Genomic DNA, 24474 nt, shown 5'->3' on the forward strand with positions numbered 1-24474 from the left:
GTTTATTGAAATGACAGGAAAAGGGAAAGGGGTCACTCTCAAGGGAAAGAGTGGGTCCTCTCTGAGTGAAGAGAGACAATATACCCCTCCTGCACTACAATTTATTGGGGGTTGGGGTGGGCAGGGAAGTTTCCAGAGTTCTGTCCAGGTCTTGACTTTTGAGTGACAGCAGAGTGACATCAAACTTTCAAATCTTCATTGCATAACAATCCTCACCTTGGCCCAGGCAGAATTCTAATTGCTTCTAATTAGATTCTTCATCAATTCTAATTGGTTCTAATTAGATTCTTCATAATTTGGAGGAATTACCCTTATCTTCTATAATCTGATCTGTGAAAAGGGTCACAAATGTCTCTCCCTTCAGAGTAACTTGGGTTCCTCTTGTAAATGCATTTCCTTACAGATAACAGGTAGTTTGCTGAGGAATTCGACATAACCTGTTCACTTAGGCCAGGCACGGCTGCAGATAAATTGCTTTTTGGCAAAGAAAGCATGTCGGGGTCAGCAGAGTGGGCCCATTTTATAGTACTCTCTTAAACTTGTATTCCCACCATCCTCATTTGTTTGTCCCCTAAGGCTGTGTACCGCTGGGCTGACACATTCCTTATTTACTAGCCTACGCCACCAAACATCATTTTGGGAAAATACTACCTTCCGTCCTCATAGCTGGGAAAGGCACGGAGTATAACCCTCAAGCACAGCTCACTCCAGTCTCCTGACACTTGCCCACCCTTCACCTGGAGTCAGACATTTCTTAGCGCAAACCCACCGTCTCCAGGTCACCTTGACTACCAGGCCAAGGACCCCGTGGGAACTCACAGCCCCTGCCGCCCTCGTTCCTCGCGCGCCCACGGAGGTATGCCCAGAGAGAAGACCTGCTTGGCAGAAACTTAAACGAAGAGATGAGGGGTGTGAATAGGAGTAGACAAATAACAGCAGGAAGAGAAGTTAGTCTCCTTATGTCTTGATTTTGGCAATAACGGAGGAGTTAGAAAGGGCTTTAACATTTTTTCTGACAGGCATTTTCCAAAGGCAACCCCAGAGCGCGCGGAGGTAAAGAACAGCGAAAGGTCCTTCTTCCGGCACCATGCGCCTGCGCTCTGGCAGCCGAGACGGCGGGAGGCTAGGGTTGAGGGAAGCCTGGAACCGGAAGTGAAGAGAGATTCCCTCCCTCGTCGCTGTTGCTGCCGCCATACGCGCTCGCCCTGCTCTGGTAAGCTTTGGCCTTTGCTATCATCCGCCTCCATCTGCGCTTCTCCCTGGTCATCCTATCACATGGATTCTTGATACCCCTTCCACAAGCGATGATCTGGCCACTGGGGCCTGGTTGGGTAGTTATTTTCTTTGTTTCTATTCTTTTCGAGAGCGCCAAGCTCCTAGGGGGAGGCAGGGAAACAAGGGGGGCACAATCCAAGATGGTGGCCCAGGCGCCATTGTGTCCCTTTTGCTCCCAGCTCTTCCAGTGGGTCCCTCGCTTCCCGAGGCCCCAGCTACGTCGAGAGGCGGTGCTAGGCTTATTCTGGTCCCGGGCATTGGTGGAGGGCGGGGCTCTTCTCACCTTTCTTCTGGGTCTTTGGGCCCCCTGTGGGATGAGGAGGAGGAGCAGGTTTATGGGCCCAGTTGGATTTTTCTCACCTCGATTTACCCACTTTAATTTGGAGGCTTTCCAAATGTTTATTGGTAGTGTCATTGTGTTTCTTAGAAATGCGTATTGTGGAGGTAGCAACGCAAGAGTGATGTGAGACCACTTGGTAAACATTCTGTTAAAGCTTGTTATATTTCTATCATTAATATATTTCTGATTACATTTTCTGGTGTGTGTATATATATATATATATATATATATATATATATATGTACATTTTTTATTGCGGTGCTGGTCTTGCTCTACCCTTGAGCTACACCCAAGCCCATTTTTATTTTTTGTTTCTAAGCCATTTCACTTAGGCCTGCTCCTCGGTGTTAATGACATAGGTTTGTTAAGCAACTGAAGGAGGGTTCTTAGGCGCGAGATACTGGAGAGGTGTAGGAGGTGATTGGCAGCCACATGATGTTTTCATTTCGAGAAGTGAGCGCTTTGCGCAGTGCTGACCTTAATCTATCACCCTTGACTGATGGCTGCTGTTAGGAATGGACACCATGAGATTATAAGGAAACTTATTTAGTCATAGTCACCTTTTCATGATCTGTTTTTTTTTTTTCATTGTTATTTACAATTACAAATGTATACATTGGTCTTCCCCTGTCAAACTAACTGGTTTCTGCTACTGTGAGCTCAATCTTTTTGGGAACAATATTCCCTGAGACCACTTTTTTCATTATATTTATCTTTTATTTTTATGTTTTATATCTGTTCCTTAACAGATAAAGGGTTCACAGTTCAGGGAAAGTAGAAAGTGTGGCAGTGGGAAAGAGGTGGTGAAAGTCTGCTAGTGACTGATAAGTTTTTTGTCTGTTTTCCCCACTCAGCTCTTCTATCAGAAACTAGTACCCTTTCTTTTGCCCTTTATCAAGCCCCTCTCTTTCCCCTTGTTTTCACCTGTTCTGGGAGAACTCATCGAGAGACCCCTCCCCTTCTCCCCCTGCCGGCCCAATTATGGCAGAGAATGATGTGGACAATGAGCTCTTGGACTATGAAGATGATGAGGTGGAAACGGCAGCTGGGGGAGATGGAGCTGAGGCTCCTGCCAAGAAGGATGTCAAGGGCTCCTATGTCTCCATCCATAGCTCTGGCTTTCGGGACTTCCTGCTCAAGCCAGAGTTACTCCGGGCTATTGTTGACTGTGGTTTTGAGCATCCATCAGAAGGTAAATTTTCTGTTGGTCATAGAGTATACATTAGCCTCTTTAGGGATACAAAGAAAAGGATTATTCATTAGGCTCTTTGGTGATACAAGGAAAGGATGTGCTTATGATTCCTCAGGTGGTAATGATTTATGTTTGGACTAGACCAGGAAAAAAGTACCAAAAAAGATCTTAACATTAGAAGAGGCTGTGTAGGCTTTTCTTTCATGATAGCATGAAAGTGCTAGTGATCCAAAAACAATTTAGAAGCTTGCTTTTTATTTTTGTGTCTGGTTTTTCTTGTTTGCTTGTTTTTTAACTTTGTTATTTTGACCATTAATTTTAAATTTCCAGGGGCTGGGGTTGTGACTCAATAGTAGCCTGCTCGCCTATCATGCGTGAGGCACTGGGTTCAACTCTCAGCACCACATACAAATAAATAAAATAAAGGTCCATCAACAACCAAAAAATATTTTTTAAAAATTCTCAAAAAAGTTTTTTTTTTTTTAAGACTTCCAGAAAGGGTCTGTTTGGACCTTCCACTTTGGGTCAGGCCAATTTTGGTCTTTAGAAATTTTATGACTGGTCTGGGTCAGGTAATTAGTCCATTTTGTTTAAGATTGTAGGGTTATGAGACCCAAAGTATGGTAACTTAAGTAGGAGAAATGGTTTGTGGCAGGCATTTAAATATCGTGGATTGTTACAGTTTAAGAAAAATGCAGACAGAGCCAGAAACATTGAAGGTGAGATTTAAGAGAGTTGTTAGCATCACTGGGTGGCCTGAACCCCCCCCTCTAGGGGGTGAGATCTGGAAGGAACTAGGAGGATTTCATTTTGGGATATATTGTGATTGAGGGAGCAGAGAGAGGTTGAAAGGGTTTGAAAGTTAGCAAGAATCAGGTAAATACTTTGGGAATTGAATGGGAAGAAATGAATTTGGAATGGTTATGGAGTTACTTGGGATTGCATTCTAAATTTTTCTTTCTTTTTTTCTTCTAGTCCAGCATGAATGTATCCCTCAGGCCATTCTGGGAATGGATGTCCTGTGCCAGGCCAAATCAGGCATGGGAAAGACAGCAGTGTTTGTGTTGGCCACACTGCAACAGCTGGAGCCAGTTACTGGACAGGTATACTTAGGGAGAGTGTTGGGGAAAGCATTTTGGTTAGGGATATGTGGGAAATGTTTCTGGCCCAGTTTCAGATTCACTTCTCTCGCTTAGATGACCTTTTATTATCCTTGACAACTAGGGGGAGTGTTCTGCAGTAAGCATGAGCTTAACGATTTAAATCTTAGAAATTGAAGTCATTTATAAATGTCACATGTGCTTTTGTGACAATCTCTTTGTCTGAGGGGATAACAAAGAGGTATGTACTTAATTTTATTTTTCTCTAATTTCTCTCTCAAGGTGTCCGTGCTGGTGATGTGTCACACTAGGGAGTTGGCTTTTCAGATCAGCAAAGAATATGAGCGCTTTTCTAAATACATGCCCAATGTCAAGGTAAGCCAGAGTAAAGAAACATGAGAAAATGAGGGTATGGGGAGTTATAGGCACCTGAAACTTGTAGATCAATAGTTTCTGTTCCACAGATGTTAAACACCTATACAAGAACCTCGGCAAACACATAACTGATAGTAAATTTCTGCAGACTTAGGGTGTATTAGATATATTACTAAAATATGCAACTCTTGGATTTATATTATATTTTCAGAGATGCTTGTTATTAATTTTGAAGAGGCTTTAGTTTGCTTTGGTGTAATACAGGGTAAATACACTGTAGCATGAGAACTAATGATTGGGTTGATGGATAATGCTTACCATGGACTACTTCATACTTCTTTACACTGAATTTGAATCATTTTAGTGTGTTTGGTAAGTTTTGAGAATTTTGGGGTGTGTGGCTAGAGGAAGCTCTAAAAGCAAAAGAAAGCTGCAATATATTGTGTGAATTTTGAGAATTCTTTAAAATGGCAGAAAATCGAAAGATCAGGGGGCTGCAACAGAGTTGATTTGTTTTCCATTATATGTCATTAATATTTATGTTGTGGTTCCAGTATCAATAGCTTCAGCATCCTTTGGGAACTTGGTGGAAATACAGAGTATATGGGTTTTGTCCCAGACCTACTTATGTATGGAAATAATGTTCTAACATGATCCTTATGTGATGGGAGGTTGAGAGACACTGATGTAGATAACACTGTTCTAGGTTAGAGTGAAAAACAACTTTTGTTCAAATCGTTACCCATTTATTATTTCACATTTTAAAGAAACTAGGAATGTTGAGTCATAGCCTAAAACTGAAAATAATTTCTTAAAAACTGAAATAGTGCATGATAAAAATGTTTAAGTAGTTAGGTTTTATAATGAGAAAATTTGTGCTCTCCCATCTGTAATCCTATTTCACGGAAGGTAATCACTTAACCATTAAAAAAAAATCCTCATGGTTCTGTGTAATCAAGTATTAGGCACTATTAATAAGTCAATTCTAGGCTTTCAGACTTCTTTTCATGAAACATTATTTGTCTTGTTTATACTGCTTTTCCTCTGGGTATTTTGAAAGCTATGTTAATTCTTTAAATACAGTCTGAAGGCCCTGATATGTAGTATAGTATATATGTATGTTAGGAATATATCTTCTATTATGTTGCAGGAATGAATAGGTTTATATTCTGTCCTTTTACTAAGCAGTCTAATCTGTAGGTGGAGTCCGAAAGTTGCAAACCAGAAAACTGTTTAGGTTGTTAGAACTATTTACTATTGAGTTCGGTAGTGAGTGAGAGTCACCTCTGTAGGCCTAGCTCATCATCACCCTTAAAACACTTGATGTCACCCTTAAAACACTTGGTGTCAGAATCGAATATGACACTGGGCCCAGTGATGCATTCTTGTAGTCCCAGCTACTTGGAGGGTGAAACAGGAAAAAAAATCACTTGAGCCTCAGAGTTTGAGGTCAACCTGGACAATTAGGCACAACCCTGTGTTAAAAGGGTGGAAAAAAAAAAAAGAATTGTCATTATTTAACTCTTACTTCTGTTCAGAATTGTTACAGTGAGGGCTGAGGTCTTATAGCTCAGTGATAGAATGTTAAATTGTTACAGCTCAGTGGCAGAATGCTTGCCTAGCATGCTTGAGAACTTGATCCTTAGCAATATCTCCTTTACTGATGGTTAAAATGACTTGTTGAAGAAGCTTGGTCAGTTCTACAGAATGTCCCATTCTGGATTTGCCTGGTTACTCTCATATCATGTTTAGCCATTTGTTTGCTCCCAGTATTTCCTTTTTTTTTTTTTTTTTTTTTTAGTTACTCATAGACACCTATTTATACGCAGTACTGAGAATTGAACCCAGTACCTCATACATGCCAGGCAAGTGCACTACCGTTGAACCACAGCCCCAGCCCTCCTCCCAGTATTTCTTATAGTTTCTTTATAGTTGAAAGTTCAACTGATTGATTTGAGCAAGAACATTGCCAAAAGTTTTTGGCAAGAGTCCTTCACGGGCAATGCTGTACCTCTGATTTTTTCACAAACCTGGTTGATCTTGCATTAGTGATTTTAGATTTACACCAGGGAAGAAACAGATTTACCGTAGAGTTAGGGTTATGACAATTTGAGTCCCCTCCCCTCCTTCAGTGCTGAGGATTGAACTAAGGGCCTCTCACATTCTAGGCAAGCACACTATCTCAGCTATATCCCTGGTCCATGGCCTTTTCATTTTGATTTCTTGTTCTTTTCCCCCTCAAAACTAGAAAGCAGTTTCTGTGTTACTTACCTGATGGTTTAAAGTTTAAACATGGAGTAATAGATTTAGCTCAAATCGATAATTGTGTAGGGTTTGTGTGCTGGTCCAGTTGGGAAAGCTTGGTGTTCCATGTGCTTTTTGTGGAACTTGATACTGGTGATTTCTTGCTGTCCTTATTCTTAACATGAAGTCTGGCCTTAGAGTCATATGAGGGTATATGGTTAAGCCCTTATGCCCTGTTTTTCTTGTATTTAGGACACCTATAAAAATGCTTAATTTAAGTTTTTATTGATGTTCTTTGTATAGGATGATGAGACATAATGGGCTAAGGCAGAAAAACTGCTAGCCCTGATTGCCTCCATTAATCATGTAACTTTGGGCAAGTCACTGTTGTTTCTTACCCTCAATGTTTGATTACTAAAGTTGGTTTTAGTACTGAAATGTCCTGCCAGTTTAGATTTAACTGAAAGCATGGAAACTCTGGGGAGGATGGACTCTTTCCTTCTTTGTGAGACTATTTTATTTTGACTTGCAGGTTGCAGTGTTTTTTGGTGGTCTGTCTATCAAGAAGGATGAAGAGGTGCTGAAGAAGAACTGCCCGCATATCGTCGTGGGGACTCCTGGCCGCATCCTAGCCCTGGCTCGAAATAAGAGCCTCAACCTCAAACATATTAAACACTTTATCTTGGATGAATGTGATAAGATGCTTGACCAGCTCGGTGAGTGGTAGTGCTGGGATGGGGTCATGTGGTCTGGGGAGTTGCTCTTTGGAGCCAAATGATGTTTATTTGATACTGGAGCACTTCGGTGCAAGGACGACTCTTAATCTATCACCCATGACTGATGGCTCTGAGTTCCCTGGACTATTTTTGTTATTTTATTTTTTTTGTGCTGGGATTAAACCTAGGGTCTCATGCATGTTAAGCACATGCTGTACCTCTGAGTTATAGCCTTAGCCCTTTGGTATTCTTTCTATGATAGATGTTCTTTGAGAGTAGGGGACTGTGATAATCTTAGATAAAAGTCACCACCACCACCCTTTTCTTTATAGATTCCTATACTGAGTGTCATGGGAGAGATGTTAAACTGAAGGAGGAGACAGTCCACCCTCTGGCATCCCCAGCACAGCATATGTGATCAGAATTTATAGCTGAATAGGTTTTCTAGACTTAAGTTCTAGGATTAATGTGGTGAGTGTTTGTGGGAGTTTGTGTGGTGTGGTATTCTAGTGTGCTAAGTGGGGTTAATAAAAGAAAAAAATTTCTGTAAGACCAAATTTTGAAGAATGGGAGAATGGGAATGGATATAGACCCAGACAAGTCATTCTAAATGATCTTTGACTATTCAAGGTGGTGAGCTATAAGATAGATGTAGAGATGTTATATTTGCTTGACAGTGTAGGAAAGTGTGATTCAGAGGAGGCATGGAATGGACTGACATTTAGAATGTAATAAGTGCTCAGTACTTGTAGACTGCTAGAACTTGGAACTTGGGTAAAAAGGAATTGGGACAAGGGCCTATAAAGCATATTTAAAAGACCCTGTCCTTGTGAGCCTTTGTAGCGGGCTTTGTGTCTGTTGTATTGTCTTGAACTTTAGGGCTTCATCATATTTCTTGCTTGGTTAGAGCAGCTGGAACCTGATCCCAAGTCTTTATTCTGTAGTTATTGTGTTTTCCATTGTTATTACTATTTGATTTTAGAGTTGTTGGAGAAAGTAGAGAGACCTGAAGTCATTTTTCCCTGAAATGATTCCTTATCCATTTCCAGTAGTCACCTCACTGGGAAGTCTGTTTCTGATCATTATCACAGATGGCTATTTAATCTCTCATTCTTGTAGACATGCGTCGGGATGTCCAGGAAATTTTTCGCATGACCCCCCATGAGAAGCAGGTCATGATGTTCAGTGCTACCTTGGGCAAAGAGATCCGTCCAGTCTGCCGCAAGTTCATGCAAGATGTAAATACCCTTCTACCTTCTCTCCCTCCACTCCCCGCCCACTGCCTCCTCCCCTTCCTCGCCCTCTTCCTCCAGACTCCCTTGTCCTTCAAGTGCCAAGAAGGGGGCTTTTGCCCATCTGGGAGCAACAACTCCTTGAAGAGACACACAGAGGCAGAGACAGCTAGTGTTAGGGTCTGCGCGGGTGCCAGGGAAACTCCGGAAGACTTGGTCGGGTTAACGTGAGAGCGGGTAGAGTTCGACATTTTTTTAATCCCAGCGTTTTTGAACCTCTTCTCCCTTTTGGGGGAGGGCAGGATTTTCTGCCCTACCACCCATTCATCCATCATCTCCTACATACCCCTTACAGCCACGCACCCCAAGGTGACATCAAGCATACAGCTGGAGTTTCTGCTCATCAAAACTCATAACTCCCGGTGGTAGGAGAGTAAGAGAGGGACAGACAGATTGCAGGGCATGTCCAGAAGAAGAGCAAACAACACAAATGAATCTGCCCCCTCCCCACCTCCAGGGGTGGGGGCCTCTGGCACCTCAGTCCCCAGTCCCCTACTCCTTCCCACCCATACCTCCTTGCACCCATCGGAACCTCGGTCGATGTGAGCCGGCAGCAGAGAAGCACCGTGGCACGACGAGGGAATGCGGACGGCACCGAGCTGTGGATGGCGGCAGCGGAGGCCGCGGGGAAACCTGACCAGGAAGCTGAGGACCATACCAGCCTCTTTTTCCGTTCCCGGTTTTTTTCCTGAACCTAATACGTGCTGTGCCCCATTCTCCCCCATATGTGTTGGGGGTGGGGTCTCCTGAATGGGTGGTGGATTTTTTTTCTTTTAAAAAATTATTTTTCAATATTCAGAGGAGAGGGATATGGGAAAGGTAAAGTGGAGATTTCCACTTGATGTAATCAGATGGGTGTTAGGGTTGGGGCTTGGGGGAGCCCATTGTTTGAGCAGTGGAGTATGTTCCTCTCCTCCCTGCAGTGCTCCTTCCCTTGAAATAACTTTCTCTTTAGTTGCACTTGGGGTTAGAATTAGATTTGAAGGCAGCCTTGGAATTTCTCTTTGAAAAGCATGATTTGCTAGCCTGCCTTCTGGGATTCAGCTTCTTGGTTAGTTTTTTTCCCCCCAAACACACACACATCCTTGCCCATCTTGATCTCTGGGTCTATACATTAATTAGGTCCCCCAAGATGGTAGGGAGAGTGTTAGGAAAGTTTGGCTATAGAGTTGTCTTGTATCAGCTTCTTTTTTTATGCTGCTTTCCTCCCCTTCAAGGGTTGTGTGTGTGTGTTGTTAAAAAAAAAAATTTTTTTTTTTCAATTTTAAAGATGAATGCTATCTGCTGCTATTTTTTTTTTAAAGCACCCTTTACTAGTGCTGTCCATGTAAACCAAACTGTAGATGGTTTGACTATTAGAGACCAGTCTCATCTAAAACTATTCCATATAATATACTCATCTTGAGTAATTTTTGGTTCTTAAGTGGACTTTTTGACTAGATCTATTACAGCCATTCTGCTCTTAAAGACATCCACTTTCTAATGTGTATAAGATTCTCTTAGTTGAGAGACAATAAAAATGGAGCATTCCTTCTTATCTCCCCCATGTTCTTAATAACCAGCTCTGATGGAATTACTCTGACCTTGAGTCACTGTTCCCCATCATTTCTAAGGTATTTGAATCATATCATCTCTTTGAATGTCACCTATTTTCTTTCTTTCACCACCTCTATTTGAGGTAATGGTGTCTTGCCATTGGATGGTTTCACTGCTCCATTACTTTGCAAAGTTCCTTTTTCCCCTGATAGTTTTCAATTGGGCTATCTTAAAACTCAACTGATAGGAAGGAAGGAAATTAGATCTAGTGTGAAAAAGACCACAGTAAAACTGGGTATTTTTAGTGGTGGGGTGGGGTTTTCAATCTTTTCTCTTCTCCCCATCCCCCCATGGGGTGTTTTGGAGATCAACTTCCTCCACCCCCCCAGGTTTAACCCCCCCACTCTGCCCTCCTCCCGTTCCCCACCCCCTTCCTCCCCCTCAGCCAATGGAGATCTTCGTGGATGATGAGACGAAGTTGACGCTGCACGGGTTGCAGCAGTACTACGTGAAACTGAAGGACAACGAGAAGAACCGGAAACTCTTTGACCTTCTGGATGTCCTTGAGTTCAACCAGGTCAGTGTTCAAGGTCCAGTAGAGTGATGAGCATTGGATACATAACAAGTTATAGCAGAAACCTGTGACATAGCAGAAACCTGTGACCAAGGTGTGTTGAGGGAGCCACATGAGAGAATGGTGAAGACATTCTCATAAATGGGAATATAAATGTTTTTTGGGGACTGAGCATGAGCAAGGTGTTCTGTGACTGGGATAAATAATGAAGATGTCAAGTAAAATAAACCCCCAAAAGTAGATTTTTTTTTTTTTTTTTTTTTGGTAGAGGGGATTGAACTTGGGCAGTCCACCAGTGAGCCACATGCCCAGCCCTATTTTTTTTGTATTCTTTTTAGAGATAGGGTCTCACTGAGTTGCTTAGCGCCTTGCTGTTGTTGAGGCTGGCTTTGAACTTGTGATCTTCTTGTCTTAGCCTACCGAGCTGCTGAGATTACAGGCCTGCACCATCGTGCTCAGCTCCCAAAGTAAAATTTTTGAAGGGTTTTAGGAAGTTTGTAAAAATCTTGAGCTGTTCTAGGCATTTAGGGTTGTTTTATTGGTTTATTTCTTGTACTCCTTGTTGAGGAGAAGCAACCCATCAGTTTACCTGGTGTGTGATGACTTTGCTCTAGAGACTACTAGAATTAGGATAAGCCCCTTTGTCTTTTGGTAAGTAGGAATGTTAGTTGTGGTCTTCCTAGAACTTTGTTGTAACTTTTAGCATTTATCTATGAGATGGCCTTATCCTTGTCTCATAACATGTCTGCCAGTTTGGATGATTATTCTCCACACCACCTCAGAGGTCAGCCTACCTAGAAATCATCAGAACTTGGAGAGAAAGGCTAAATTGTATTTAGAACAGAAAAGGAAAAATGTAATAGGGTATAATAGGGACTGAGAGGAATTCCTTTAGATGAGTAAGATTATTAAAAACTCTGCCACATGTGTAATTTCTTTTAAATACTATGTACCCCCTCACTCTCATGCACCACCCCTCCCATACAGGTGGTGATCTTTGTGAAGTCTGTGCAGCGGTGCATCGCCCTGGCCCAGCTCCTAGTGGAGCAGAACTTTCCAGCCATTGCCATCCACCGTGGGATGCCTCAGGAGGAGAGGTGAGTTGGAGCTGGAGAACAACTTTGTGACCTTGGGGAAAAAGTGAACCATTGAGAGAAGGGGACCTCAACATTTTCCTAATTTCCTTTCTCACAAAGGCTTTCTCGGTATCAGCAGTTTAAAGATTTTCAACGACGGATTCTTGTGGCCACCAACCTATTTGGCCGAGGCATGGACATTGAGCGGGTGAACATTGCCTTTAACTATGACATGCCTGAGGATTCTGACACCTACCTACATCGGGTAAGTACCACATCCAGGATACCCCACTCTTCCATACCCTTATTTTATGTATCTTTTTCTTTAAGATTTTTTTTTTTTGAGGGGATGGAATCCTACCAAGGATTGACCATAGGGGCACTTAACCACTGAATCACATCCTAGCCCTTTTTTTCCACTTTGAGACAGGGTCTTGGGGCTGGGATGTGGCTCAAGTGGTAGTGCGCTTGCCTGGCATGCATGTGGCCCGGGTTCGATCCTCAGCACCACATACAAAGATGTTGTGTCCGCCGAAAACTAAAAAATAAATATTAAAAAAAAAAAAAAGAGAGACAGGGTCTCACTAAGTTGCCGAGGTTGGCCCCTAACTTGGCTATCCTTCTGCCTCGGCCTGTAGAGGCGTGTACAACTGTGCCCAGCCTTTTTTGTACATTACATATTCCTATTCTTGAGGCATCTTCCATCTTTAGGGTCTTCCAATTTTACTTTTTTTCTTCTTCCAGGTGGCCAGAGCAGGTCGCTTTGGTACCAAGGGCTTGGCTATCACATTTGTGTCAGATGAGAATGACGCCAAGATTCTTAATGACGTGCAGGACCGCTTTGAGGTCAACATCAGTGAGCTGCCTGATGAGATAGACATCTCCTCCTACAGTGAGTATGGAGCTCAGGAAACTGGCTCCCCCAGCTCTTAGATTTTCCTTGTTCTTATTACGTATATCTTGAATCCTTTATGTAGGTAGTGGTCACCTGATGCCTTATTGGTGGCCCTTTGATGACTTCTTGTCCCTTGATCTTTGATACTGATTGGGGTGTTTTATTTACTATTTTTGTGGGGTCTTTTTTTTCTTTCTTCAAAGGATTTCTTTCTGTACTCCTGAGTCTGTCCTCTCAATCTACATGGTACACAAACATCTGCATGTATGTACCTGTGTGTTTCTGTGTTGGTTTCCCCTTTGTGTGCCTTATTTTAACTGCCTTGTTTTGTCTTTAGTTGAACAGACGCGGTAGAGGATTCACCCATTCTGGAATGTGACGTCTATCTCTTCAGGAGAGGACACCAGGTGTGGGGGTGAAGGAGACACTACTGCCACCTGCCCCGACAGCCCCCACCCCTCCCCAAGGCTTCCTTCTTTTGCATCACCACCACTCCTAAACCCCATTCCTGATTTATCAGAATTTTTTTTAACAAAACTAAAAATGAAACACAAATGTGTCTGTGGTATCTGTAAGTGCTCCATCCTTTATTGCTTACGGTAAAGTTATTTAGGGCTTAATCCTAAATATTCTCAGTTCTGAGTACCCTGCTGTAGAGTGGGGTCAAAGTGAGAACAAGCCTGCATAGGCCATGGCTCCTCAACTACTTTCCAGTTTTTTGGACCCTTATAGAGTTGTCTTCATTTTTTGGTGGGCTGGAATGTTTCTGAAAGGGCCCATTGCAGGGTGCTGGGCAGTATTTCTGGTTTTGGAGGGTTATGTGGGTACTTGTGGGAAGCTTAGGCATGTCCTCTCAGGTTCTCTTGGTGTCTCTTCATCTGATCTTTTAGCTTCTGGATCTTGAGCACTAGGGCCTGGGCTTCCCAGGCTCCCTCCTGCCCTACCAGCAGGGTCTGGTACAGCTCCAGCTGCTGCTCCAGCAACTCTTAAGCTTGAGTCAGCTCAGCTTTGTGGTGGGGTCAAGGTTCCTGGATGAAGCAGGAATTGGGGGAGGCAGCAGCATCAGCCACGATTGGGGGCTAAGGCACTGGGAAGCTGTGTTGCAGAGTGTGGCTAGAATTCAAGAATTCTGTCTTTTTTTTTTTTTTTAAATACCCTATTAGTTTAAGGTCATCTCTGAAGCTCAGGTAGCTTCCTCTATCAAAGACATGCTGGGGGCGGGGAAGGGGATTAGGTAGATATCACTGGCTCAGGGGCTGCCTTAAAAAGGTTTATGGACAAGAGGACTAACTGTCCCTCCTCCCTAGGAAATAATTAACTGTTAGATGAGGGGGAAATTCCTGTTCAAGGAGAGAGGGAACCCTGAGATCTAGGTTAGTGTTGGGGGGGAAGGAGTTGAGAGTAAAAATTAGGCGAGGAGCTGCAGGGTTTGATGGGTACAGCATAAACTGGACATTTTTTTTTTTATTCCTTACCCTAATACAAATCGTTTTATTTTAATACAAATCATTTTATTTTTTTAGTTTGACATAAGACTTTCATTTTGTTTATTTTTATGTGGTGCTGAGGATCAAGCCCAGCACCTTGCACATGCCAGGCAAGTGCTCTACCACTTAGCCACAACCCCCAGCCCCCCATACAAATCTTGACACACTCCTCCTACCTTTGACACTTACCCTGGCAGGTGACCTCATCTTCTCACCACCTGAGGAGCTGGTCTGTTCTTCCATGCTTTTTTTGGGATTCTGGAAATAGCACCCTCGGGATCCTTGGGGGCCCAGGACCCAGGAGGGCAATAGGAGGCAAAGGCGACAGTACTGAGTGATCCAGGCCAGAGGGAGGACATGGCTGGTGAGGCAGGGAGCTGTCTTGAGCTGCCCAACAGCCACCAGGAACTGGCTGTCTCCAGGCCTTGGCCTCACTTTGAGTGCCTGTCCCGCCCAGGGACCCGCCCCTGCCTGACCCTCTTTGCCTCCACCTTCCTAGCCTGGCTGAACAGTCTAGGAACAAGAGTCCTGGTATGAACATGTTCCCGTCAGTTTAGACAGAATTTGGTTTAGAATGCCTAGCCTACCATGTCTTGAGTTTGTTTCTGCTAGCACTATCTTCTAATTTTTCCCTCAATGCTGTAACAGGAATTACGTCACTGGTTTTTAGATGAGAAAACTAACTAGGATTGTTTACCTTTCTCTTAATTTTGTTGGCCCAGAATGACCTTTTTTTCCTGTCCTGTTTTGCAGTATGTGTTGTAGGGGTTGCCTTTAGTTAGATCAGGCTCCTTTGTATCACGTGTTGCTTATGACAGTGTGACACTAGTAAAGGTGTCAAGCTTTGTTGAGCTAGTGAAGTCTCCCTTGGCACCTATACATAAACCTGTCCACACAGTGTGAACCTGTGTACAGATGGTAGGTGTCCTGCAGTGTGTTCTAAAGTGTCTCTTGTGGCTAGAGACCCCAGGCACATTCCTGTGTGCAGTGGTGGCTCAGGGGGATCTATATTTTGATCATGTGGGAAATGGAAGGTCCTCAGAAGGCAGGATTGCTAGAGAGTAAACAGTTGCTAACCAACTCACTATTTGGAAACAGGGAAGATGGCTGAGGAGTCCAGAAGCCAGAGAGTTTTCTGGAGGTCCTTGCTGCTCAAGCTTGGGCTGAAATGCATTTAGATGAGGCGGAACACCTCAGTTTGTCAGCTGACTTGTTTCCTAGTGTAAAAAGAGGCAAAACTGTAAAAGGGAGAATGGTTTTCTCTGTTTCTTAGTGACAAGGTTCTCATATTTGAATTTGCAATGGCTTAAAGTCTTAATTACTGGAAAATAGGCTCAAAGTACTGTCATTACAGATATGTGAAACTAGTACATGTGAATCTCACCAACATTGAAGTTAACCTAACCATGTTTGTCAAAAGCAAGCTCAGCAGCTATTCAGGATAACAAAAAACAAACCATGACATTTCTGTAGGGTAATCTAAATGATACATTAAATAACCCTTCCTGAAAAGCAGACATTTCAACCATCTGCTTTAGGTTATGCACTCTTAAATTGGACTAACCTACAATAATTTATAGTAGATATTCCTAAGCCACGGACAAAATAGTCTGAATTTTGGCGTTGTTCATCTATGTGAACTAAAGAAAGTTCTGGGATTTGGGTTGGTTGAAATCTGTTGAATGAACTGTGAATCATAGAAATGGAGTGAAGATAAATATGTATAAACCGGATTGCCTACTTTTATGTTAGTGTATATATTTACCTTTTGTCATTCCTGAATGTTTTGGAGTCATAATCATGAAAATTCTGGTCTCTGAAGACCCCTTCAATATCGCATCCTACTGAGGATTGACGGGACCAGAGTGATGGAGTAACTGACATGAATTTATGTCTTGTGAAACATATGCAGATGGGGACTTAGAGATATAGAGGTGCACTCATTGTATTTATGTGAAAATAAGTGTCAAAACAACTAGCTGGGCACATTTTTGTTCCTGTCAACAGTTGATGTTCATAGCAACCTTTCAAGAGAGCCTTTCTCATTTCACTTTTCTTGCATGTGATGTCCGGTCCAGCACCCTTTGTTGAAAAGACTGTTTTCTCCACTGAACTGTCTTTGCTCCTTTGTATCTAGGTGGGTCTGTTTATGGTCTCTCCATTCTGTTCCACACATTCATTTATTCTTTTGGTGTTACTGCAGTGTATTTTAAAAATCATTTCAGTTGGCAAAAATTTTGTATTTATGATGTACATGATATTTTGATAAGTGTATCCATTGAAAATGGCTAACTCAAGTTACTTAGCATATATCACACATATATACCATTTTATTTTGTAACAAGAACAGTGTCAGCAGTTTTCAACTATACCAGTATATTGTTCAGTCACTATGAGATAAAAAATCTCTTGAACTCATTTCTTCCTATGTAACTGTAATTTTAGTCTTTAGCATCACCACAATTGTCCCATCGCTTAACCTATAGTATCCACCAGTTTGCTCTCTACATAAATTTGATTTTTTTTTTCTCTATAAGTGAAGTCATCTATGCTGGGCTTATTTCACTTAATGTCTTCCAGGTTCATCCTTATCACAAATGATAGGATTTCCTTTTTTTTTTCAAGGCTTAATAGTATTTCATTGTGTATATAAACCCCATTTTCTTTCTTCATCTGCTGATATATCAACATAAGTTGATTTAGTCTATATGTTGGCTATTGTAAATAATGCTGCAATCAACATGGTAACACAGATGTCTTTGACACTGATTTCGTACCTTTGGATATATATACTCACTAGTAGGATCGTTGAATCATACAGTCATTCTATTTTTAATTTTTTTGTGTGTGGGGAAACGCGCCATACTGTTTTTAATAAAGGCTACCAATGTGGTACTAATTACTACATAGTCATGATTATTAAAGTCAGGTAGTGACTGTCCTTTGACTTTTTTTTTATTCTACATTGTATTAGCTAGATTTTCTTCCTCTCCATATAAACTTTAAACCAGTTTGTCAATTTCCACAAAATAACTTGCTGAGATTTTGATTGGGATTGATCAGTTGGGAAAAATTACAATGACTATTTGTTTTATTCATGAACATGGAATATACTGTATTTTTTAGTTGATGACTTTCATCAGAGTTTTGTAGTTTTGCTTTTATACATACTTAGATTTATAACCTGAGATTGTACCTAAGTATTGAATTGAAGTGTAGCTCATTGGTAAGCAGTTGCCTAACATGTGAGGCCTTTAGGTTTGATCCCCAAGAAAGAACACACATACACCAAGGGGCAGAAGAACAAGCTCTAAGTATTTTACTTTTAGGGAGTGCTAATGTAAATGGTATCATGTTTTGCTTCTCAATTTCCACTCATTCCTCACTGGTATATAGGAAAGTGATTGAATTTTATATATTAACCTTGTATCCTGCAACCTTACTATATATTCTTTTTGTTTCCAGGGATTTCTTTTCTTTTTTGTTGTATTTTTGGCATACATAAAGTAAATATGAAACATCATAGGGAAATAATAATTATTATAAAAGCATTATTGTTATGACATAAGTCTTGAAACTTTGATCTAGTTTATGTTCTCAGTTTTATTTAAACTAATAGAGTATTTTTATTAAAGATGTTTGCAAGACTCAGAGACAGTGTTTCATCACCTTTCTCTGTCTCAAACTTTTAACTATGGCTTTCCCAAAAGAAATATTACTATTAACAAAAAATTAGATGAGAGCATTTGATTTACAGAGTCTTGAAACAATATTTTGTGGCTTTTTTGTGTGTGTGTCACTAAGGATTGAACCCAGGGCCTCCTGCATGCCACCACTCTACCACTGAGTAATACCCTCAGCCTTTTAAAAATTTTATTTTGGGGCTGGGGATGTGGCTCAAGCGGTAGCGCGCTTGCCTGAAATGCGTGTGGCCCGGGTTTGATCCTCAGCACCACATACAAACAAAGATGTATTCTCTCTCTCTCTCTCTCTCTCTCTCTCTCTCTCTCTCTCTCTCAAAAATAAATAAATAAATAAATAAATAAATTTTAAAAAAATTTTATTTTGAGGCAAGGTCTTGCTAAGTTGCCCAGGCTGGCCTTGAACCTGTGATCCTCCTGTTTCAGCCCCCCCAGTAGTGGGATAACATGCATGTATCACAATATCTGGCTTTAATTTTGGTTTTAACATATGCAAACACTTTGATGATCCTCCCTTGCAGAGAGGCAGCTTATTCCCATCTCTATAATGGAGTATGGCCTGAACTTGCCAACTCGCCTCTGTGTGATGGAATAAGGTTGATGTAATGGGTTATGACTCTGGGTGTAAGATTAAAATACATTGCAGTTTTCATTTTGGTTCTTTCTGTCTCTTGGATCCCTAGCTCTGGGGATGCCAGCTGTTGAGTCATGAGCAGCCTGTGGAAAGGTCCAGGTGACTAGGAATGGAGGCCTCTTAGGACCAGCTAGCAAGTACCTGAGTCCTCTCCAACAGCCATATGAAGGAGCCATGCTCCTTGGGAACCCCCAGTGCCAGTCAGGTCCTCAAAGGATGCAGCCTTGGCTGATGACTGCGACCTTGTGAGAGACCCTGAGCCAGAAGCACTCAAGGAACCTCTCCTGGATTCCTAACCATCACACCCTGAGGGAGATAATGTTCCATGTTTCCAGCTGCCAAGTTTTGGGTAGTTTGTTATATAGCAGTAGATAAGTAATATAGATTCTAAGGAAAGATTAAATCATTGTACTTTTTTATTTGCCCTAAATAAAACGTGTCAGTTAAATGATATTTAACATGTCAGTTGGATTTAAGATTTTTCACAGCTAAGTGGGATGTAATTTATTATTATTCTCAAACATCTGTTTATTTGACTTTCATGATCCAGCTGTGACTCAATTACACAAAAAAGTAAGAATCTGGCTATGTTAGTCTGATTTTGTGATGGATCCTGACACCACCCCAGTTAGCCACCTTTCTTCAATCAATCAAATGCTAAGGTATTTGCTACTGTGAAGGGATTTTTGCAGATGAGATTACAGTCTCAAATCAGTTAACCTTAACATGGGGACTGTCCTAACTAGGTGATCCTTTAAAAGGACCAAGCTCTTCCTGAGAGAAGAGATCCATTGTGTGAGAAGGATTCAGTGTGAGAGATCTTCTTAAATGTGGGCTTTGAAAATGGAGGGGCAAGTCAGGTGCGGTGGGGCATGCCTGTAATCCCAGCAGCTCTGGAGGCTGAGGCAGGAGGATTGTGAGTTCAAAGCCAGCCTCAGGAAAAGCAAGGTGCTAAGCAACTCAGTGAACCCTGTCTCTAAATAAAATACAAAATTGGGCTGGGGATGTGGCTAAGTGGTCACCAAGTTGCCAGTAGTCCTCCCCCTCTCTCCCTGACAGCCAGCAAGGAGAGAGGGACCTCAGCCCTAAACATGCAGGAAATGGGATTCTGCCCACAGCATTGTGTGAGTTTGGAGGATACTTGAGATGAGACCACAACTTTATGAAATCCTGAAGTGAGAATCCATGCATACCATGCTTAGATTTCTGACTAAGGAAATGTAAGCAAATAAACAGGGTAATATTTTGGGCTATCAAGTTTGTGGTAACTTCTTATGTAGTAATCAAACTGTCAGGCTCAACTGTGCAACAGATAAGTGTTTTCTCCATTGGAATGAATTTATAAATTGTGTACATGAAATGCATGAAATAAAATATTTTTTTGTTTTTTAATGACTTCTGTGTGATGCAATTTCATTTAAATACAATTACATTTCATTTGTTCAACAAAAATGAATGTAGTGCCTACTGTGTACCAAGTATGATTTTAAATGCTGTGAATCCAATGCTGACTAAAACAGCCCTAAAAGCCTCTGTAATCATAGGTCTTATGTTCTAGAGATTTCTTTGGACTTATTAGATGGAATCTCTGGAACATTTTAAATGAAGAAATGAGAACCTGACTTATTAGCAGGATGGTTGATCATGGTGAGAATAGTTATGGTGCCATATAAGGGGACAATCCTGGTACCAAAATTCAGTGAGGGGTGGTAAGTTCCAAGGGGAGATTGGTGTCTGAGGGATGAGAAAGAAGTGCTGGGGAAGCTAGAGGTGAGAAAATAAAGCAGAGGTAAAGGATTCTAAAGCAGTGGAATTCTCTCACTTAAGCAGTGTGTGTGTGTGTGTGTGTGTGTGTGTGTGTGTGATTTGTATATATTTTAGTTGTAGATGGACACAATACCTTTATTTTATTTGTTTATTTTTATGTGGTGCCAGGGATTGAACCAATGCCTCATGTATGCTAGGCAAGCACTCTACCACTGAGACACAACCCCATCCCTTAAGCATGTTTTTTTTTAATAATTTTAAATAGACATATATACAGAGCCTAGCAGAGTACCCTTTACATTTGCTATGAAATACATTCTATGAGATGCTTGTTAATGAATTGCTTCCTTATGTTAATTCAGGTTAAAAAATAACATTATCAAGCTTTCCAAATTAATCTGCACACCATTTAATTGTGAATAATCCATAGAAGAGGCAATGCTTGAACACTTGCAACTTGAGGTTTCTGTGGTTGAAATATATAGTAACAAATTGTACTTTTGTATGCTTCTCCTTTCATCAATCCCCTCTTAGCTGTGGCTTTCCTTTTGAAGTTTCAGTTACCCTCAGTTAAGGAGGTCCAGAAATGGAAAAGAAACAATTCATAAGTTTTTGGTTGGGTACCTTTCTCAGCAGTGTGAGAACTTGTGCCAACTTGGTCCCTCCTGCTGGGATGTAAATCATCCCTCTGTGCAGTGTATATCCATGTTGTACAGGTTATTTAGTAGCCAATTTGTTTATTGGATTAACTGTAATAGAGTGGCAGTGCACTAGTGCCTAGCACTACATACTCTGCCTATATCATTTAAATCACTTCATCTCATATAGGCATTGTATCATCATCATAAGAAGGATGAGTACAGTACAAGGAGATATTTTGAGAGAGGGAAAGAGATAACAACCACATAGCCTTTATTACAGTATGTTATTCTATTTTATTATTAGCTATTATTGTTAATCAGTGATGGTGCCTGATTTATTAGACTTTATTACAGGTGTTTAAGTACACAGGAAAACACATAACATAGATAGAATTCAGTACTATGCCATATTCCAGGCACCAAGGAGGGATATTGAAATATATTCCTCATGGAAAATGGGAACCTGCTGTATTGAAGCTATGTCTTAGGGTTACACAGACAAACTCAAAACTATGGAATAAAGATAATTTTAAAAACACAACAACACTTAGTCTGATGTTTTATCTGGGAAAGTAATATTTAGGAGTTTTGTGAGTCTTAAGAGCAATGCTATTTGGACATACTTACAAATGAAGGGACCAAAATACCCTCCACCCCTACTGGGAACTGAACCCAGGATGGTGCACATGCTAGTTAAATGCTATCACTGAGCTAGCTCTCCAGCCCTTTCTTAATTTTTTAAAAATTGAGACAGAGTCCTGTTAAGTTGATCAGGTTGGTCTTGAACTTGTGAATTCTCCTGCCTTAGCCTCCAGTGTAGCTGAGATTACAGGCATGTACTACTCAGTAGGTAGCTACTGAGACATGAATGGGTGAGCAGGGGAAAGATGATTAAGGCTGGACACAGTGGTGCACATTGTAATCCTGGTGATGGGGGGTTGAGGTAGGAGGATTGCAAGTTAGAGGCCAGCTTAAGCAATTTTGTGAGGCCCTAAGCAACCTAGTGAGACCCTGTCTGGAAAAAAAAAAAAGCTGGGGATGTATTTTAGTGGTAAAGCATCCCTGAGTTCAATCCCCAGTGTTGGGAAGAACTTGACACAGGCAAAACCATTTTGAAACATGGCCTCCATGGAGTTACCTCACAGTCACTGTGACTCAGTCAGACCTTAAACCCAGACAATAAGCACCAGACAATACTCCATCATACAAAGAAAGAAAATTGTTATCTGGGACTGGAATCCTGAAAATACCTGGTTTGACATGGAACAGTGACCACCTTAAAGAATAGAGATGAGGACCACAAGGATCCTTCCCTGTCAACCCCTTAGCAATGGTATAACTGTAAAAAATACCCCTACCCCCTCATCCTCCTGTATCTACCCCAGGCTGTAAGCAGAAGATAGGTCTCAGTCTCCACTGGGTCCCCTTTGCAGGTTTGTCATGAATAAACCTCTGTTACTGTTGAGCCTCTTCTCCTCTCTTTTTATTTCCTTCATTCACTTCTTTCCTTACATTTTAGTGCTGAAACCCAGGACTGGCGTTTGAGGCTCCCCCCCCGCCCCCCCCCCCCCCCCCCCCCGTCAGGCAGCTCTTCCAGGCCTTCCCTTGACCTCAATCCAGTCTTCTACTACCTCTTCCTCTGATGTCTCCAGTAAGGACCACTCACATTGCTGGACTTCTCATCCACCACTGGCCATCACCGGGTGAGTGACCCCCATAGACTCATCTGGATTTCTGGAATCCCTGCCTCAATTTCTTTCTCCATGGGTACTGTTACACTGACAAATCCCAGCCCTGGGTGAGAAACCCTCACCACCACTGGGTGGCAATGACTTGTTTTATGGGGGGACACCATCAATTGCCTATTTTTCTATTGATTGTTCTTGGAACAACCTTAGAGAAATCAATTTCTTGTGGGGACACTCCTTGTTTTTGTCTTTTCTCTTTGCTGGAGTTTTTAGGGGGGGGCCCTCCTCAATCCATTTGTCCAACATGGGCCAGACCCTGTCAAAACCTCCATGACACACCCCACTGGGGTGCCTTCATGAACATACTCAGATTCTGGGTCTCCAAGACACTGTCAGACTTACTGCCTGGCCCCAATACAAGTCACTGGCCTGATAATGAATTTGACTTCCAAATTCTCTTGAGATCTTGAAAACTTTCTCCACTGCAATGGCAAATGGTCCAGGGTTCCATATGTCCAGGCCTGGTACCTCCACTCCAAACCTTCTCTCTGCCAAAACTACTCAACTTTTCACATTCTTTAATTAAAACAACAACAACAACAAAAACCCTCAAGGCATTTATTTCTTGGGACCCCTCCCTCTTTGGGAGCTCTACTTTCTATTACTCTAATAAATCCTGTTACTTTGCTCTCTCTCTCTCATCCTTTTGTCCATGGATTTCATTCTTCAAATTTACAAGACAAAGGCTGGGATTGTGGCTCAGTGGTAGAGCACTCGCCTAGCATGGGCAGGACCCGGGTTCGATCCTCAGTGCCACATAAAAATAAAATAAAAATAAAAAATGTTGTGTCCACTGAAAAATTAAAAATAATTATTAAAAAATTCTCTCTCTCTCTCTCTCTCTCTCTCTCTCTCTCTCTCTCTCTCTCTCTCTCTCTCTTTCTCTTAAAAAAATTTACAAGACAGAAAACCTACCCATCCACCCTCTGTGTTACATTTATGGGGGCCCACCTGGGATTTTTGGAAGGGTAAGTAATGTGAGAAATAGAAGGTCTGGAGTTCCATTTTCAGAATATTCAGCCTGAATTGGATCCAATTGTAGCCCTCCCTTTTTGCCCACCCTAATATTAAAATTAGCCAATTGCACAGATTGTAACCCCAAATTCCTCTAATCAGAGTGAAGGGCAGTACTACCTTAGGTTAGAGATATAAGTAGGCGGTCTGCCCTTCAGGCATGCTAACTAGTCAGGTTCTGGAAGTATGCCTTTCTGCTAGAAGTAAAGGTTTACCTTGCCTACTCACTTTCCTGCACGTGTTTGATTTCTTGTGACATCTAGTTATTTCTAACAGTAACACTGAAAAGGGAGTTCTTATTTCTCTTCTCTGTGCTCTTTCTTCATGGATAAGCCAGTTAAAAGTGACTAGCACAGCTGCTGATCTTAAGACTCAGGTGATTGGCTTACTGGTGAAGGTGGAACAATCCCCTTTTGATTAGGCATTGGGAATGTCAGTTCTGACTTGCTTCAGTTTCCTTTCTGTGGAAGAGAATTGGCGCATGGGACAGAGGAAAGCTTGAGACAACTGAAGGTAAAAGACTCCCCTGTGCTGCATGAAGGTCTAATGTCCCAAGTCTGACCCTGACAGCACTCACGGGTATCAAATATCAACCATCATCTGTCTTTCTGTTTCTGACTGACTTGGCCCAATGGTGAAGGGCACCCTCACCTGACAAATCTTGGATCCTGAGATGAACATTGGACCAAGTTAGTCAGAAACAGAAAGACAGAAGTCAGTCTGATCTGAGGTCTTTGGGAGAAAGGTGATCCATGAATACTAGAATGTCCCTAAAGTAGTGCCATTCAAAAGAAACCCTTAATAGGTCAGATGCATGCACTTTCTCCTCCCAACCATGCGTTACAAAAGGAAGACTAAATGAGCCAA

The 24474-nt window shown here is 41.8% G+C and overlaps 2 protein-coding genes and 2 non-coding genes across 5 annotated transcripts; 3 read left to right on the forward strand and 1 right to left on the reverse strand.

Annotated features, from left to right (window-relative positions):
* Nucleotides 1-1055: 1055 nt before the first annotated feature.
* On the forward strand, nt 1056-13170 carry Ddx39b (DExD-box helicase 39B). 2 transcript variants are annotated; one of them, XM_005339020.5, is made up of 11 exons: nt 1056-1213; nt 2470-2807; nt 3783-3910; nt 4190-4282; nt 7059-7242; nt 8362-8480; nt 10516-10647; nt 11632-11741; nt 11841-11985; nt 12465-12612; nt 12953-13170. In XM_005339020.5, exons 2-11 carry the CDS (start codon nt 2597-2599, stop codon nt 12967-12969), a joined length of 1287 nt encoding a protein of 428 aa, XP_005339077.1. In that variant the 5' UTR covers nt 1056-1213; nt 2470-2596; the 3' UTR covers nt 12970-13170. The 2 variants fall into 2 exon arrangements, with proteins under 2 accessions (XP_005339077.1, XP_021591413.1); XM_021735738.3 differs by having other exon boundaries at nt 1191-1331.
* Nucleotides 2043-2120, forward strand: LOC120889363 (small nucleolar RNA SNORD83). Its single transcript, XR_005733271.1, has one exon. It is a non-coding gene; the product is annotated as a small nucleolar RNA SNORD83 (small nucleolar RNA).
* LOC120889364 (small nucleolar RNA SNORD83) lies at nt 7296-7372 on the forward strand. The gene has a single exon (XR_005733272.1). It is a non-coding gene; the product is annotated as a small nucleolar RNA SNORD83 (small nucleolar RNA).
* Nucleotides 13171-13257: 87 nt separating the features above from the next.
* Mccd1 (mitochondrial coiled-coil domain 1) lies at nt 13258-24288 on the reverse strand. The gene is given in 3 exon segments (XM_078018538.1): nt 13258-13643; nt 14292-14597; nt 24259-24288. Coding segments are annotated over 3 exon segments (525 nt in total). The 3' UTR covers nt 13258-13454.
* Nucleotides 24289-24474: the final 186 nt, after the last annotated feature.

The sequence above is a fragment of the Ictidomys tridecemlineatus genome, chromosome 8, assembly GCF_052094955.1.
Source record: "Ictidomys tridecemlineatus isolate mIctTri1 chromosome 8, mIctTri1.hap1, whole genome shotgun sequence".
NCBI classification, from domain to species: domain Eukaryota; kingdom Metazoa; phylum Chordata; class Mammalia; order Rodentia; family Sciuridae; genus Ictidomys; species Ictidomys tridecemlineatus.